The sequence below is a fragment of the Nycticebus coucang genome, chromosome 4 (assembly GCF_027406575.1).
Source record: "Nycticebus coucang isolate mNycCou1 chromosome 4, mNycCou1.pri, whole genome shotgun sequence".
NCBI classification, from domain to species: Eukaryota; Metazoa; Chordata; class Mammalia; order Primates; family Lorisidae; genus Nycticebus; species Nycticebus coucang.
The window spans coordinates 26,797,322-26,814,945 of NC_069783.1; the positions used below are offsets into that span (position 1 = coordinate 26,797,322).

At 46.4% G+C, this 17,624-nt stretch overlaps 1 protein-coding gene across 1 annotated transcript in view; it reads left to right on the forward strand.

Annotated features, from left to right (window-relative positions):
* The window catches only part of PLB1 (phospholipase B1), a 142,397-nt gene that overhangs the window by 71,441 nt on the left and 53,332 nt on the right, over positions 1 to 17,624 (forward strand). The window contains exons 22-32 of the mRNA XM_053589696.1: positions 1,005 to 1,056; positions 2,396 to 2,476; positions 4,064 to 4,129; positions 4,342 to 4,442; positions 7,065 to 7,146; positions 13,439 to 13,543; positions 13,674 to 13,769; positions 13,988 to 14,059; positions 15,657 to 15,695; positions 16,172 to 16,232; positions 17,090 to 17,148. Of these exons, the coding sequence (XP_053445671.1) occupies positions 1,005 to 1,056; positions 2,396 to 2,476; positions 4,064 to 4,129; positions 4,342 to 4,442; positions 7,065 to 7,146; positions 13,439 to 13,543; positions 13,674 to 13,769; positions 13,988 to 14,059; positions 15,657 to 15,695; positions 16,172 to 16,232; positions 17,090 to 17,148 (814 nt within the window). The remainder of the gene's footprint in view (positions 1 to 1,004; positions 1,057 to 2,395; positions 2,477 to 4,063; positions 4,130 to 4,341; positions 4,443 to 7,064; positions 7,147 to 13,438; positions 13,544 to 13,673; positions 13,770 to 13,987; positions 14,060 to 15,656; positions 15,696 to 16,171; positions 16,233 to 17,089; positions 17,149 to 17,624) is intronic.

Here is a 17,624-nt window from a genome sequence, read left to right on the forward strand (position 1 = left end):
TCTGAGGGTCAAAGGTTGGATGAGGCTTTCTTGGGGGTATCCCTCACAATCAGACACAGAAATCTGCTAGCCTATTCCCCAATCCCTCTGCACACCCAGTTTATTTGATATCTAGTGTACTATGACCAGGTTAGTTGGACTGATAGGTGAAAAGGGAAGAGGTTGACAACTAATGCTTCCTGCTAAGTACAGGGCCAGGGACTTTGTGATAATGGTAGAAATAATTCAGTAGATGCTTTCCATGTGGAAAGCACTGTTCTGAAGTTCTTTACGTGGCATCTCATTCAGTTCTCCCAAAAACTCTTTGAAGAAGGTATGCCTACCACCCCCATCTTACAAAGAGAAGATCTGAGAGCCTGCAAGGTGAAGGGTCTGCCAAGGTCTCAGAGCTTTCAGTGGGTAGAGCCAGGATTCAAACCCAGGCTGCCTGGCACTGGAGGCTCTTACTCCACGGCCTGTTTTGCCCATCTCATCTACTATTCCTGATGACCCTCTAGGGTAGGTGGGCTTCTCTCCATTTTTTCAGTCTTTTAAAACTAAGAATGTAAGTCACTTTCCCATGGTGATCAAGAGGCAACTAAATGTCTAACCCAGGTCTGTCTAATGTGACCATGTCATCTTGAGGGCAGAGGTTCTAAAGTCATGTCATCTGCCAAAAATGGGCACCTGCTGAGCTGTATGGGACATGAAATACTCACATGCATACCTTCTGTTTGCCCAGAACAAGGCTGGCTTGGAAGAGAAAGAAAAGTGGGTCATCAAATATGCCAATCAGAAAATAGTCACACCATGAGTTGCCCCTTATATGCGATGTGTAGTGCTCTGTCCTTCAGCGGAACCTAAATGGAGAAGGAGCTCTGTGTCATGATGGCCCTCAGTCCTATCTTCCTGCAGGAGGCCCACCTGGACTCTCTCTGCTGGAGGATTTGGTTATGGGTCCCTCTGCACGGTTCTTCTCCCAACCCTGCCTCTCACACCGCTTCCTCCTGTGTGTGTACCCATAGGCACTTAGCTGCCCAGGCCAGGAGGCTGGTGGACCTGATGAAGAACGACACGGTGAGTCTGAGGGGGACAGGGGCCCCGGGGGGAGCTCCCTGGTATAGGAAGTGGGCAGGAGAAATCTGTGGACAGCTCTAGGTTGAGGGATGGATGAGAGCCAGGCTGGGCAGACACATCTGAAACCTGAAATGCTGCTCCTCTGCAGAGAGGATTCCCAGTCATTGGTTCAGCCACTCAGGCAGCTATTCAAATTAAACATGTATCATGATTTAGGCGCTGGGCTGTGCTGGAGACACCCAGGAAAATACAGCACAGCATCATTCTGTCCTCAAGGAGTTTAAAAGGGGAGACCAATATGACAAATAAAAATTATTAAACACTCGAGATGTGCCACATCAAGAGGGCTCTGTGGGTGCAGGAGAAGGGACAGGCCCCTCTGAATGGGAGGGCCAGGGAGGTCTAGAGAAGGGGATTTTGACCTGGGTTCTGAAAGATGGTAGAACGATAGGAGGTTCTTCCTCAAGTGAAAACAGGATTGTCAATTCAGATTTTTTTTTTAAGTTGTTCCCAGGTAGATAAAATAATTAAAAGAAGGGACTAAGATTCATTATGTTGTATATAATTTAATGTTCCCCAAGTCTATTATCAAGAGTTTTTAGAATATTTCTACCATCAATGTCCAACTTTTCTAGATTTTGTTTTCATCTTTCTCTTCCTACCCTCTTTTGGAAGCATCCATCAGTCAGAGAAGCAAAGCTGCATAGGCCTAGGACACCCCAAGAGGTTGTGAGGGCCACAGCTGTGCTTGGGCCACCTCTCTGGGATGTGTGTGACTTCCCACCTTCCATCCAGCCCTGTGACTTCAAATACTTCTCCACATCCCTCTTAGAGGAGACAGATCTCAAAAGTGCCAAATCTTTTCAGAGCACATGCTGAGCACCTTGCTCTAACCAGTTTCTCTAGTTTAATCATGGGCAGCCTTGACTAGTATAAATTATCTGAGTTTGTGGAGCTTCCTCTTCATAAAAAATGGTCCTTTCTCCCTGAAGGCAAAATTAGAATTCAGGACTTCCAGAGGATTATAGAACAAACGTTCCTTCCCCAGGGCCCCTCCCCACTTCCTTGCTATGCTAGAGATGGAAGAACGAAGCTCAGAGGGCATCTGCTTCCCCCCCACAGCAGGCCAGTGGGAACTCTGACCCGTGTGCTGTGAGATTCTACCTAATGAACCATTTAGCCCCTATGACCTCAGGACCCCAAAACCGAAGAACAGAAAATAGGAACATCGCCTAAACACTCTAGAGGGTGCAGAAACTTCTAGTGTTCAGCGCTTTGTATTTTCCTGGACTTGACTTTGGGACACAGTGCTTACTTGTTTGTTTCCTATTCATTTCAGAGGATACATTTTCAGGAGGACTGGAAGATAATAACGCTGTTTATAGGAGGCAATGACCTCTGTGATTTCTGCAATGACCCGGTAGGTCTGCAGGCCCTTCACTCAAGACTCATTCCCAGAGGAGGAGGATGGAGCTGCTGGACTTGGGGCTAGCCTGGGAGTAACCCTGAGACAGAGAGGACATTCACCTCCAGGAACACAACTGACTGGACAAGCAGGATTGGTTACAAGATTGATCCTGATTAAGTTTCCTATCAAGGGAGCCTGATCATATCATTCCAATGACCCAGAAGAATCTTGCCTTCTTCTCAGGAAGTCGTGGGTTAGCTTCTTTCCCTGGACTTCAGTGGTCTTGCCATCTCCACCATTTTGCTGTCACTCATATGGGAAAGCTAATTTCCTCAAAGGCATTTAGGCAAGGTTCAGACCCAAGTCGTTCTGGGATGATGGGAAACCCAAGGTCAAGGCTACTGCTCTATTTTGCTTTATTTCTTCCTGGAACCCCAGTTTCTGGGCTGAGATAAGCCCCTCAGGCCACACTGACTAGTCTCCCACCCACACTTGTGGCAGGTGCTCTGCTAGGAGCTAAGCAATAGCAAATGAAACACAACTGGTCAAGGAACCTACACTGCCAGGGGAGGGAGACAGAGAGAATTCAGCATAACAAAGGAAGCCTTCATGGTGTGGTTCTAGTGATGCACACACCATGAGAGGTTTGAAATCAAAGTTGTTGTGGGAGCTTGGTGTGTAGGGGGAGATGATCGTTGGGGAGGTTTACACAGAGCAGAAGGCTTTCCAGCTGGGACTTGAGATGAGTGGCTTTGTCAGACAGAAAGGGGACCAGCAGAATGAGGTTTAGCGAGTGGTGATCTTGCTGCAGCCTGTGAGCACCTGTCCAGAGGGGCAACCCTGTCCCCCAGACCCCTTGCAACGCATTTTCTTGGCATCAAAGCCACCAGGAGTCAGAGGTTTCAAGTTGTGATCTGCGGGACCCACAGGAGAGCCTCAGGGCTGCTGGTGGTGGGTGGGAAGATGGGAGGCCCCTCCTTGTTCCTCCTGAAAGACACCGCTTTGCCAAGCTCTGTAGAGCAGGGCTCTTGGTTAGATTCAGTCAAAGGAAGAGTTATACTGCTTTTAAAAAGTTTAAGAATCACAAATATCAAGATCAGAAGAAATAAGTTAAAATGTGTTTAGGCTTGGGGTGTGGGTGTTTGGCAAGACCCTCTCCCCTTCTGATTAGCTCCTTAAGTGATTTGTTTAGGATGTACCTTCCCCAACACAGGAGGCTCCAAGCAGAGCAGATGGGGCCACAGGACACTCAAGTTGCCGGAGATCTTAGCGTTGTCTACTCCAATACCCCTATTTTAGAGGGTCGGAGATGGAAGTGCATGAACTAAGGCTCTACCTCTAGTTGCTATGAAGTAGATTCAGAGCTTCCCATAGCCCCATGCCAAAGAGTGGGTGGTTCTCTGAGGGCCATGGCCATGACAAGCCCCATGACCCCAGGGTTGGTGTCGGGGCCGGGGTCCCCAAAGACAAGCCCTACATTTCAATGTTACCTGCTGTGGCTGACATACAGGAAGAAAGGGACCCAAAAGAGAACATACGCTTTGTCTGTAGAGAGATGGGAGACAAATTGTGTTCACGGGACACTCCCTTTTCCCACAGGTCCACTATTCACCCCAGAACTTCACAGACAACATCAGGAAGGCGCTGGACATCCTCCACGCTGAGGTACAGAGGCTGGGCTGCATGACCTCTGGGGCCTCAGGACACGCCTGGAGATGGCTCCCTGACAGGTCCCCGGCCACCTGCATGCAGAGGGGGGTGAAGGAAGTGGGTGGGGCCAGATAGAAGTCCCTAGGTCTGAAACTCCAGCAAGAGCAACAGGCCTCAGACCCCCCAAAAGGCCTCTTCCTCTTCACACTGACTTTGCTTTTTCTCAGGTTCCTCGGGCGTTTGTGAACCTGGTGAAAGTGCTCCAGATCATCTCCCTGAGGGAGCTGTATCAGGAGACTCAAGTCAGCTGCCCAAGGCTGATCCTCAGGTCAGATGACAAACTTCTCCCCTTGTTCTCAAGAGGGGCAGGGAGCAGGACCTTAGCAGATTCTTTAGAAAACCTAAGGGCAGAAATGTGGGAGTACTGAAACACCCTCACCCTGCCATTTTCTAACCTGAAAAGGTCTAATGAGGGAACATCCCGGGGTTTTTTTTACCTTGGCATAGACCTCAGCTTCCTACCTTGGGGTGTGCAAAATGGAACCCAGCTCTGCCTCTGTTGCCACGGCAACCACCAGACTGCCTTCTGTCCTCCAGAAGAATAGAGCATTAGGAGTGGACTGAGCTGTGCGGAGCACTCGAGCTCTGCCTAGACCAACTTCCAAGTGTGTTCAGAGCTTCCCCCATCCCCTCCTGGAGGTCCATCTCCAGGACAGGGGGCATCTCTGGTGGGTGTGAATGCTGCAGGCTTGGCATTCACAAATATAGAGCCACTGTCACTTGCTAGAGGATGGGAGTGTAGTCACATCAGAATCCACAGAGTTCAGAGGCAATATTCCCCAGAGAACAGAGCCCTGTTCCTGGAAGGCCACGGAGAGGATATCTTCATCACTCAGCCTCCAAACAAAAATACCTTTTCCCTGTAGCAAAATCTTAACCAGAATGCTCCAAAATCTGAAACTTTGTAAGTGCCAATGCAATGCCACAAGTGTAAAATTCCACACCCAACCTCATAAGATGGTTGGTAATGTAGGTACGCAACACAGTTATTCAGTGTCCCGAAGGGAAAAGGGAGCCTCTCAGCCCCCTTCAGCTATGATATGTGATCTTTCCCACACCCCCCTGCAAAGGGTAACAAAATGGAACGTGTGCATGCTGGATGGGCCAATGGTAGGTTCCCCGCCTGGGGCTTCACTGTGTTTTTTTTTTTTTTGTAGAGACAGAGTCTCACTTTATGGCCCTCGGTAGAGTGCTGTGGCCTCACACAGCTCACAGCAACCTCCAACTCCTGGGCTTAGGCGATTCTCTTGCCTCAGCCTCCCGAGTAGCTGGGACTACAGGCGCCCGCCACAACGCTCGGCTATTTTTTTGGTTGCAGTTCGGCTGGTGCCGGGTTTGAACCCGCCACCCTCGGTATATGGGGCCGGCGCCTTACCAACTGAGCCACAGGCGCCACCCGTGTTTTTGTTTTTTTTTTTTTATTTGATTGGTTGTTTTTGGCTTTTCTCTGGGCTGGTATTTTTAAAAATGTCAGAAAGGGCTGCATGATACCCATAGGGTAATGCAAATATTCCCAAATCCAAAATCTGAAAAGCTTCTGGTCCTGCACCCAGGCCACAGTGTCTGTGCTTCCCCACTTCTGCTCCCGCCCCTACCCCAGCCCCCCATCTCACAGTACTCCTGTGCCTCCCTCCCCCACAGCCTGTGAACTCCAAGTCGCTGCTGGGACAGTGGAGGGGCTCAGCGGCTGTTTGCTGAATGCCTGAATGAATAATTCATAAGGGCCAGAGTTGTTCTTGGAAATTAAGGGGCACCTTGGCTGCTCCCCTAAAGATCCATGCTGCACCATACCTGGGGGACCCAGACTGCCAGGTTCTCTGGAGAAGGCCTGGTGCTGTGAGCAGAGACAGGATAGCTGCTGGGCAACACGTGCCCATTAGCTCAGCTGGTATCAGGCGTGCTGTTCTCAGCTGCTGACTCATCCTCTGGCTCCTACTCTCTCTAGTTGCTGGGCCACACTGGGTTCTGTATATTCATTTCAGAGCAGTTTACCAAAAAGGCCCTTGCTACCCATCACTAAAGGGGGTTTTAGATCATTAAAACTAAAAGTTTAGAGTAGGCATTTGCCAGGTCATTTGCGAATCTGAAATGATCTAGTCTCTGAATGTCAGCATTGGATGGACCTGGGTCAGCTTGTCCTCACCAGTGCTCTGTACTTCCAGCTTCTTTGCTGTTCTGCCTGAGTAGCCAGGCTTTCCTTGGAGCTGCTGGGTCTATGCTAAGCCATCCACACTATTATTACCTCATCCCGCTGGCCCAAAAGCCCAGACTTACAAGATGGCCAGCCAGGCCAGGACTGCAGACTGGACAGAAACAGTTTAATAGAGAGATTCAGGGCTCAGGTTCAGAGCCAGACAGACTTAAGTTCAAGTCCTGGCTCCTATATTTAGTACCTGTGTGACTTTGGGAAAGTTATTCAGCTACTCTGAGCCTCAGTTTTGTCATCTATAAAATGGGGGTAATAATAATACAAATTCTGGAATGCTGGAAGTATTAAACAGGTTAATGCTGATAAAGTTCTTATTAGTATTCGGTACAGTTCACATTTGATGTACATTAGCAATTGTCGCGGTCACTCTTATTTGGGAGGAGATGTGACTCATCTGCACAACACTCAGCCATAAGGTGACTCAAACCCATAAGTGTCACCCCTACAGAGGTCATAGGTGGTAACTATTTCATTCTTAAGAGCAAATCCAGGCCTGGGATATTTTCTTCATCTTCATTGGGTACAGTCTACAGGTTAGCCAGCTAGACCCTTCATTAGCACAGATTTCAGATACCTCTAAGATCAAAGAAGTATATCAAGTCTCAAGCCAAGGTTCCTGTGCCACTTATTTAGGATAATAATCTCAGTGGGGTGGGGACATTTCTTTGGTTTGCTCTACAGGTCTCTGTGTCCCTGTGTCCTGAAATTTGATGATAACTCAACAGAACTTGCCTCTCTCATCGAAGTGAATAGGAAATACCAGGTAAGCCAGGAGGGGTTCCGAGGCCACACAGAACTGTGCTGTGGTTTGTTGGCTCTAGAGAATGAATCAATGCTTCAGTGATTTTGACCCTGAGTGGGCAGGCAATGACCATTGACCATTTTGCTGATTTAAAAACCCTCTGAGGGGCAGTCGGGGTTGAGCTTCACTTTGTTTGAATTAAGCTACAGAGCAGGTCACCGAACATACTTCACTGAATTCCAGTTCCTGGGTTTTACCTGCAAATGAATGTTTCCAGCTGTCTACAGACAAATATATACTGTGGGAAGAAGTGTCATAGTGGACCTGTCTAGATCCAAATTCTGGACACACACACTGCTCACCAGCTATGTGACCTTAGACAAGTAGGCAATGAAACTTCTCTGAGCTTCCAGCTCCTGGGCAGGAAAGGGAGGGTGAGACACCGTCCTCCCAGAGGGTCTCAGAGGTTCAGTAAGGTCCTGCGCATTCCCTCTGCCCTATCCTCTATGGACACAGATGTTATTAGAGAGCACAGGAGGAAAAAAAGTCAGCAGATGGTCTCCATCTTGTGGATTGCTCATTTTTTCCTTTCTCCACCAAATCTTTGAGCAGAACAGCTCCCTTGACCATTGTGAATTTCCCCTGTAATAATTGTCCAGTCACTCAAAGAGGACAATGGTAGGCCTGCCTTCCAGAGTAGGCTGCAAACAGCTTTCAGAGTTGATTATCCTTCAAGGCGTCTATGGACTCCTTGGAGTAGAACCACTTCCCTGCAGATTCCTTTGGGGACAAGCCATACCTCTCAGGTATATTGGGAGCTCAGAGAGGTACAGCCATCTGGGTGACTCCCCAGCCAAACTCCTTCTGCCATGAGTAGGCCCCTATCTCTGGGAGGAAGGCCAAAGCCACACTAGAGGAGGGAAGGCAGCTGAGGTATGGCCACGAGAGCAATCTGGTTTCACTTGGGGTTCTTAGGTGTAAGCAACAAAAGCTTATGAAGTTTCTGGCTAATTTAAGCAGATTTACCATTTAAGCAGAATCTTTGGCAGAGCTAGAAAGCTGGGGTTAGAGGTAAGTGGCCAAGCCACCAGGAATCACAGACTATTTTTTTTTTTTTAATTAAATCATAGCTTTTTTTTTTTTTTTATTAAATCATAGCTGTGTACATTAATGCGATCATGGGGCACCATACACTGGTTTTATAGACCATTTGACACATTTTCATCACACTGGTTAACACAGCCTTCCTGGCATTTTCTTAGTTATTGTGTTAAGACATTTATATTCTACATTTACTAAGTTTCACATGTACCCTTGTAAGATGTAGGTGTAATCCCACCAATCACCCTCCCTCTGCCCATCCTCCCCCTTCCCTCCCTTCCTTCTCCCCCTTCCTCCTATTCTTAGGTTATAACTGGGTTATAGCTTTCATGTAAAAGCCATAAATTAGTTTCATAGTAGGGCTGAGTACATTGGATACTTTTTCTTCCATTCTTGAGATACTTTACTAAGAAGAATATGTTCCAGCTCCATCTATGTAAACATGAAAGAGGTAAAGTCTCCATCTTTCTTTAAGGCTGCATAGTATTCCATGGTGTACATATACCACAATTTATTAATCCATTTGTGGATCGATGGGCACTTGGGCTTTTTCCATGACTTAGCAATTATGAATTGGGCTGCAATAAACATTCTGGTACAAATATCTTTGTTATGATGTGATTTTTGGTCTTCTGGGTATATGCCTAGTAGAAGAATTATAGGATTGAATGGCAGATCTATTTTTAGATCTCTGAGTGTTCTCCAAACATCTTTCCAAAAGGAATGTATTAATTTGCATTCCCACCAGCAGTGTAGAAGTGTTCCCTTTTCTCCACATCCACGCCAACATCTCTGGTCTTGGGATTTTGTGATATGGGCTCATCTTACTGGAGTTAGATGATATCTCAAAGTAGTTTTGATTTGCATTTCTCTGATGATTAAAGATGATGAGCATTTTTTCATATGTCTGTAGGCCGTGCACCTGTCTTCTTCAGAGAAGTTTCTCTTTAAGTCCCTTTCCCAGCCTGCGATGGAATCACTTGTTCTTATCTTGCTTCTATATTTGAATTCTCTGTGGATTCTGGTTCTTAAACCTTTGTGGGAGACATAACCTGCAAATATCTTCTCCCATTCTGTGGGCTGTTTGCTTGCTTTACTTACTGTGTTCTTGGCTATGCAGAAGCTTTTTAGTTGATCAGGTCCCAGTAGTGTATTTTTGAAGCTGCTTCAATTGCCCAGGGGGTCCTCCTCATAAAATACCCGCCCAGACTGATTTCTTCAAGGGTTTTCCCTGCACTCTCTTCTAGTATTTTTATAGTTTCATGTCTTAAGTTTAAATCTTTAATCCAGTGAGAGTCTATCTTAATTAATGGTGAAAGGTCTGGGTCCAGTTTCAGTCTTCTACAGGTTGCCAGCCAGTTCACCAAGCACCATTTGTTAAATAGGGAATCTTTTCCCCACTGAATGTTTTTAATTGGCTTGTCAAAGATCAAATAACGGTAAGTAGCTGGATTCATCTCTTGGTTCCCTATTCTGTTCCAGACATCTACTTCTCTGTTTCTGTGCCAGTACCATGCTGTTTTGATCACTATCGATTTATAGTATAGTCTGAGGTCTGGTAGTTTGATTCCTCCTGCTTTGTTTTTATTTCTGAGTAATGTCTTAGCTATTTGAGTTTTTTTCTGATTCCATATAAAACAAAGTCTTATTTTTTTAAGATCTTTAAAGTATGACAGTGGAGCTTTAATAGGGATTGCATTAATATTGTATATTGCTTTGGGTAGTATGGACATTTTAACAATGTTGATTCTTCCCAGCTATGAGCATGGTATGTTTTTCCATTTGTTAACATCTACAGCTATTTCTTTTCTTAGAGTTTCATAGTTCTCTTTATAGAGATCTTTCACGTCCTTTGTTAGATCAACTCCCAAATATTTCATCTTCTTTGGCACTACTGTGAATGGAATACAGTCCTTAACTGTTTTTTCAGCTTGACTATTGTTGGTATATACAAAGCTACCGATTTATGAATGTTGATTTTGTAACCAGAGACACTGCTGTATTCCTTGATCACTTCTAAGAGTTTTGTAGTAGAATCCCTGGTGTTTTCCAGATATACAATCATATCATCTGCAAAGAGCGAAAGTTTGATCTCTTCTGACCCTATATGGATACCCTTGATCACCTTTTCTTCCCTAATTGCGATGGCTAAAACTTTCATTACAATGTTAAAGAGCAGTAGAGACAATGGGCAGCCTTGTCTGGTTCCTGATCTGAGTGGAAATGATTTCAATTTAACTCCATTCAATACGATATTGGCTGTGGGTTTGCTGTAGATGGCCTCTGTCAGTTTAAGAAATGCCCCTTCTATACCAATTTTCTTAAGTGTTCTGATCATGAAGGATGCTGGATATTATCAAAAGCTTTTTCTGCATCAATTGAGAGAATGATATGGTCTTTTTTTTTAATTTATTTATGTGCTGAATTATACTTATAGATTTACGTATATTGAACCAGCTTTGAGACCCTGGGATAAAACCGACTTGGTCATGATGTATAATTTGTTTGATGTGTTTCTGGATTCTGTTTGTTAGGATCTTGTTGAATATTTTTGCATCTATATTCATTAGTGATATTGGTCTATAATTTTCTTTTCTTGTTGGGTCTTTTCCTGGTTTGGGGATCAGGGTGATGTTTGGTTCATAGAACGTGTTGGGTAGTCTTCCTTCTTTTTCTACATTTTGGAACAGGTTGAGTAATATAGGTACTAGTTCCTCTTTAAAGGTTTGGTAGAATTCTGACGTGAAGTCATCTGGTTCCGGGCTTTTCTTTTTAGGGAGATTTTGTATGGTCGATGCTATTTCAGAACTTGATATGGGCCTGTTCAACATTTCCACTTGATTCTGGCTAAGTCTTGGAAGGTGACGTGCTTCCAAGTATTGGTCAATTTCCTTCAGATTTTCATATTTCTGAGAATAAAGTTTCTTGTAATATTCATTAAGGATTTTTTTAATTTCTTTTTTTTTTTTTTTGGCCGGGGCTGGGTTTGAACCCGCCACCTCCGGCATATGGGACCGGCGCCCTACTCCTTGAGCCACAGGCACCGCCCGATTTTTTGAATTTCTGAGGAGTCTGTTGTTATCTCGTCTTTGTCATTTCTGATTGATAAATTAGAGATTTTACTCTTTTTTTTCCTGGTTAGGTTAGTGAAAGGTTTATCTATTTTATTGACCTTTTCAAAAAACCAACTTTTTGATTTATTGATCTGTTGTATAATCCTTTTGTTTTCAATTTCATTTAATTCTGCTCTAGTTTTGATTATTTCTTTTCTTCTACTGGGTTTGGGGTTGGAATGTTCTTCCTTTTCCAGTTGCTTGAGATGTCCCATTAAGTTGTTAACTTCCTCTCTTTCCGTTCTCTTGAGGAAGGCTTGCAGTGCTATAAATTTCCCTCTTAGGACTGCCTTTGCGGTATCCCAAAGGTTCTGATAATTCGTGTCTTCATTGTCGTTTTGTTCCAAAAAATTGGCAGTTTCTTAATCTCATCTCTGACCCAGCTATCATTCAGCATAAGGTTATTTAACTTCCATGTTTTTGTATGAGTATGCAGATTCCTGTTGTTACTGAGTTCAACTTTTATTCCATGATGGTCCGAGAGGATATACGGAATAATTTCTATTCCTTTAAATTTACTGAGGTTAGACTTGTGGCCTAAGATGTAATCAATTTTGGAGTATATTCTGTGGGCTGATGAGAAGTATGTGTATTCAGTTTTGTTGGGATGAAATGTTCTGTAGATGTGGGCTAAATTCGAACGTTGGATGGTTAGGTTTAAATCTAAAATTTCTTTCCTCAGCTTCTTATTGGAAGATCTATCCAACATTGCCAAAGGAGTGTTGAAATCTCTGACTATTATGGAGCTGGAGGAAATCAAGTAGCTCGTGACTGTTAGAGTTTCTCTTATAAATTGAGGTGTATTCTGGTTGGGTGCATAAATATTAACAATTGAAATCTCATCATATTGAGTATTACCCTTAACAAATATGAAATGACCATTCTTATCCTTCCTTACTTTTGTTGGTTTAAATCCTATTGTGTCTGCAAATAGAATTGCAACACCTGCTTTTTTCTGATTACCATTTGCCTGAAATATGGGCGACCATCCTTTTACCCTGAGTCTATATTTATCTTTTAAGTTAAGATGTGACTCTTGTATGCAGCAAATATCTGACCTGAGTTTTTGTATCCAGTCAGCTAACCTGTGCCTCTTTAGAGGACAGTTTAAGCCGTTCACATTAATGGAGAATATTGATATGTCTGGTACAATTTTGGTTATCGAGTTTTTTGAAAGTCCAGTGGACATTTTTAATCCTTTCGCCACTATGGAAGTTGGAGTTTGATCAAAAGTTTCTGAGTGAGTTTACTTTTGTGGTAGAGAATTGGGCTGTTCAGTATGAAGGATAGGTCTGAGAATATCCTGAAGAGCTGGTTTGATAAGTTTCCTAACTTCTCTCTGCAGCCAGAGTCCTAGCCCCAAAAAGTAGAAACCCTGGTGAGCAGTGGAATGGCAGAGTTGAGCCAGAACTTTGGGGTCCTTCAAGTAACCCCCTGCAGATGCTGTGATAGTTATAGCTGTTACTGTCCTAAACAGATCTAAGAGTCTCACACCCACACACTACGTGCAAGCAAAGTAAATGCCCATTAAAAATTGTTGATTTGCCCCCATAAAGTGTGATTTAATTGTGATACACTTTATGGGGGCAAGACATGATTGCAAGAGGGACTTTGCCTAACAATTGCAATCAGTGTAACCTGGCTTATTGTACCCTCAATGAATCCCCAACAATAAAAAAAAAAAAAGAAAGAAAGAAAGAAAAAAATTGTTGATTTGCCTTTGATCTTTCTGAACAAATGTAGCACAGAAATAAATGATTAGGATGATCCAAAATGTCATTTAAGCAAATAATACGCTCCCGAAATCTTTAAGCAGAATAGCTTTAAAAGCGGTGGGGGGGAGGGGGTCAAGCTGATAGACTTAGGTTTTTATATTACCTTCCCCTTTTCACAGCCTAAGTCAAATATATACAATTACAGCAAAGCTTGGGAACAGGGGTTGAGATAAAGTCTGATCTGAAAGGCAACTAGCTGGCTCCTCACCAGGTGAGATTTTGCTGAAGGTCTATTTCATTCGACAGTCAGATTCTCTTTAATTCTATATTGGAGGAAGAGATCCACTGAGGACCATATGACACTGTCCCCTTCCCCTCCTACAGGAGGAAACTCACCAGCTGGTGGAGAGTGGACGATACGACACAAGGGAAGATTTTACAGTGGTGGTGCAGCCATTCTTAGAAAAAGTGGACATGCCAAAGACCGCGGTAAAGAAAGCAAGGGTCATGGTTAAACAGAATCCACAGACCGTGTATGGCTGTTCCATTTATGTCATCCAGTGTCTCTATAACCACCTCCCTCTCTCTCTTTCTCTCTCTCTCTCTGCCTGGCAACCAGGAGGGATTGCCTGACAGCTCTTTCTTCGCTCCTGACTGTTTCCATTTCAGCGTCAAGGCTCATGCCCGTGCAGCCTCCGGCCTCTGGAACAATATGGTAAGATGGCTGAGGCAGGGAAACTCATCCTCCCTCTGATGAGAAAAGGACACCAGAAAGCCTGTGGAGGACCTCAGAGGCCCCTCTCTCAGGCTGTGTGACCCACACAGCACTGATAAAAAGTCCTATTTCCTTTGCCACCCCCTGCCCCACCTGGCCCTGAGCTGCCATCTTGGCCGCCTCTTTCTCACTCGCCATCTTCTTCCTTCTTGGTTTAGCTGGAACCTGTGGGCCAGAAGACAACATATCATAATTTTGAAAACAAGATCAGTATCATGTGTCCGAACCAGGTAGAGTAAAAAACGTGTCCTTCCAATGCCTCCACCTGAGGCCTCATTTCCAGATTCCTCACCCCCGGCTCCAGCTCTGTCCACCTACCCACCCCATCTTATACTCCAGGCTAAGTGCCCCATATGCCCCATGTGGCTGGGCTGAGAGGGACAATGACCTGAAGCAACACTGGACCATTCCTTAGTCTCGGCATAGCTAGGAGCCCCAGCATAAGTCTGGGCTGGACACGGCCTTTCAGGCAGGCATGAGGAACATGGCGCATCCAGCTCTCATGCTGAAGGCTGGGGTCGGGGAGAACTTCCAGGGCAGAAGGGACAGGAGGATCCCCTGTCCTCATGTAGCCACTGCCTCTATAGCAACCTAGGCAGAGTGAGGAACTGAGATTTGGAATGCTATCTGGTGGGACTAGGAATGGTTAAGTTGGCAGCTGGAGCTAGGAAAGCAGACGTGAATCAGGATGGAAATGCAGATAAGCCCCATCTTCACTCATACGTTGTCAAAGAGGTTCTTGGCCCTCTGCAGCTGTGATCCTTGTGCCATAAATCCCTCTGAGTGGTCCTGAGCCGAGGCTGGGACCCACTGTGGCAGGCTGATGTGAGGGAGGCCCCCCAAATATGTGACTTTCCTTACCCAGGCAGGAAGGGACCCAGGCAGCTGCACGTGGGGCAGGCATGGGGTGGCAAGGGAGCTCAGGGACTGGAGATATGGGCTTTTAACAGAAAAGAGGTGCAGTGTTGGGAGAGGCCATCCCAGCCAGCAGGGCAGGAGGCAGCAGGGAGACATGTACATTACGGGCTTGTGTACACTCCTGGTGTGAGGTTCAGGTTTGACATGTACATTACAGGCTTGTGTACACTCCTGGCGTGGGGTTCGGGTTTGACATGTACATTACGGGCTTGTGTACACTCTTGGTGTGGGGTTCAGGTTTGACATGTACATTACAGGCTTGTGTACACTCCTGGTGTGGGGTTCGGGTTTGACATGTACATTACGGGCTTGTGTACACTCTTGGTGTGGGGTTCAGGTTTGACATGTACATTACGGGCTTGTGTACACTCTTGGTGTGGGGTTCGGGTTTGACATGTACATTACGGGCTTGTGTACACTCCTGGCGTGGGGTTCGGGTTTGACATGTACATTACGGGCTTGTGTACACTCTTGGTGTGGGGTTCGGGTTTGACATGTACATTACAGGCTTGTGTACACTCCTGGTGTGGGGTTCGGGTTTGACATGTACATTACGGGCTTGTGTACACTCTTGGTGTGGGGTTCAGGTTTGACATGTACATTACGGGCTTGTGTACACTCTTGGTGTGGGGTTCGGGTTTGACATGTACATTACAGGCTTGTGTACACTCCTGGTGTGGGGTTCGGGTTTGACATGTACATTACAGGCTTGTGTACACTCCTGGCATGGGGTTCAGGTTTCCGCGAAGGCCCTGTGCATCCCAGGGTGGGTCAGCCTGGCTGGGAGGGGCTGCACTTGGGAGTGCGGAGCAGGGAGGCTGAAGGCGGCGTTTATGCTGGGGGATGGCGAGCAGAGAAGTATGCCAGATTTGCTGCTGTTGCTCACTGTGCCCTCCCCTCACCCATCAGGTCTGGCCATTTCTGAGCACCTACAAGAACAGCATGCAGGTACCTGCCTTTTGTGCTCTTTTGGCTTGCCGGTCAATGCAGTGGGCAGTCCCTGAGCTGGGACTGGCCCCTCATGGTGGGGTGGGAAAGTGGACAAGAGATCTGGATGGGCACAAAGACCCTCCGCCAGCCTGCACCTCCTCACAGGGCAGAAGGCAGAGTGAACGCCCTTGATTACAGCTGGCTTGATTACATCCAGCCAATCCCATCACTGCTTCCTTGGGGATGGCCATCCTCCCATACAGCTGGTGCAGGGGCAGGATGATGGATTGGGGTCACTGTGTCAGTGCCCTGATTCTTGCTTTAGATGACAGAGGGATCTAAAGTAGGCTAGCAGATATTCAAAGTCACCTAGGGAGCCTTCTTCAAATGCCCTTTTGAAGCCCCTCCCAAGGAACAGGACCCAGGAATCTGTATTTTTTTAAAGCTCCTGGTCCCTTTCAATCCTGAGACTGAGATTCATTCTGTCCCCATAGGGTCATGGGACTTTGCTGTCGTGCAGGGACAGAGCCCCTTCTGCCTCAACCCCCACTTCAGGTAAGCCCCCTATGATACACCAGGCCCCAGGGCCCCTCCCCAAGGACTTACACACTGGTGACATTTCATATGTTAACTAAGTGGCAGTTAGACTGGTGCTTGCTAGGATGAGTCCCTGCATCGTCCTGCTCTCGCCTGTGGTGATGTCATGCCCAGCAGACACCAAAGTGTCTGGGGCCAGGAGCTATTTCCTGCCCTCCTCCCTTAAAGGAGCACAAATGAAAGAGCCATGTGAGCTCACCCTTTGGGTGGCCCAGCCCTGTGGCATGGAGAAGCCCAGCGCTGCGGATGGACCAGAGAGTCCCAAGAGGAAGCTAGCTCTGGGACTAGGGCTCTTGGGGCCCCAGGCTCTGCAGTCTTTGTGCCTGTAGTAAGGCCTGGTAGGTTCCCTGGGCTCTTCAGAAAAGACCCGGGAGCAGTGAAAGGCCTGGCATGATTAGTCCTCAGATACTTGGTGAAAATGCAGAACCCATCTCTAAATGCCCCGCACTCAGGCCCTACACCTCACCTCAGATGGTCCAGAGCCCATCTGGTTTGCACTCAGGCCGTGGCTGGCATCCCACATGACCACCGGCACTAAGTGGTGGGCTCCTGCTCTGCCCTCCCTTCCTCCCATCTCTCCATTTTCTCTCTGTCTCTTTCTGCACCTGTGTGTGCAGATCCAGGATTAGTTTATTGTATCTTTTATGAGGAAATTGTCTTCATATAACCTCTGCCCTATGATACTGTGTGTGCCCAGCCCTGAATGGCCCAAACACACTTGCAGATCATGTCTCTGGTCTTGCTCTGAAGCAAGAAGCCCTGGACTGACGCACTGTCCCTCCTGCAGACTCAAGTGTGTCCACTTGTCTTTCCAGTGCATACCCTGAGACCGGCAGATATCCAAGTTGTGGCTGCTCTGGGGGATTCCCTGACCGTAAGGACTCTTGAGAGTGGGTTGGGGGGGCGCTAGGCCAGTTCCAGGTCCCAGTCTTCCTAACTCCAGCCCTCTGTCTTCTGCATTGCTTCCTATTCTGGCTTTGTCAATCCAAGAGCATGTCAGCGATTTGCTTTTGCAGCCACCTTCTGAAGCAGGTGTGCAGAGGAAATCTTTCTCAGGAGTGAACTGAATTGTCTCAGAGGGGCTTTGGAACACCCCAAAACACTCTTTTAACATATGCAAAAATATGTTGTTTTGCCTCAAAATTCTTCTAACCCTGCCTGCGTGGGTGGTCTCTTCCATTTGGATCATGCTTTTTGATCAGCTCTGACCCTGGCATCTGTTTCCTCTTTGCATCTGCCTGGAAAGACTCCTAGGTTGTGACTAAAGGCTCCACTCTGACTTTTGAGAAGAGAAGTGGGGCTATTTTACTCTCCCAGAGCACCACTTCCCAACAGCACTTCTAAGGTCTT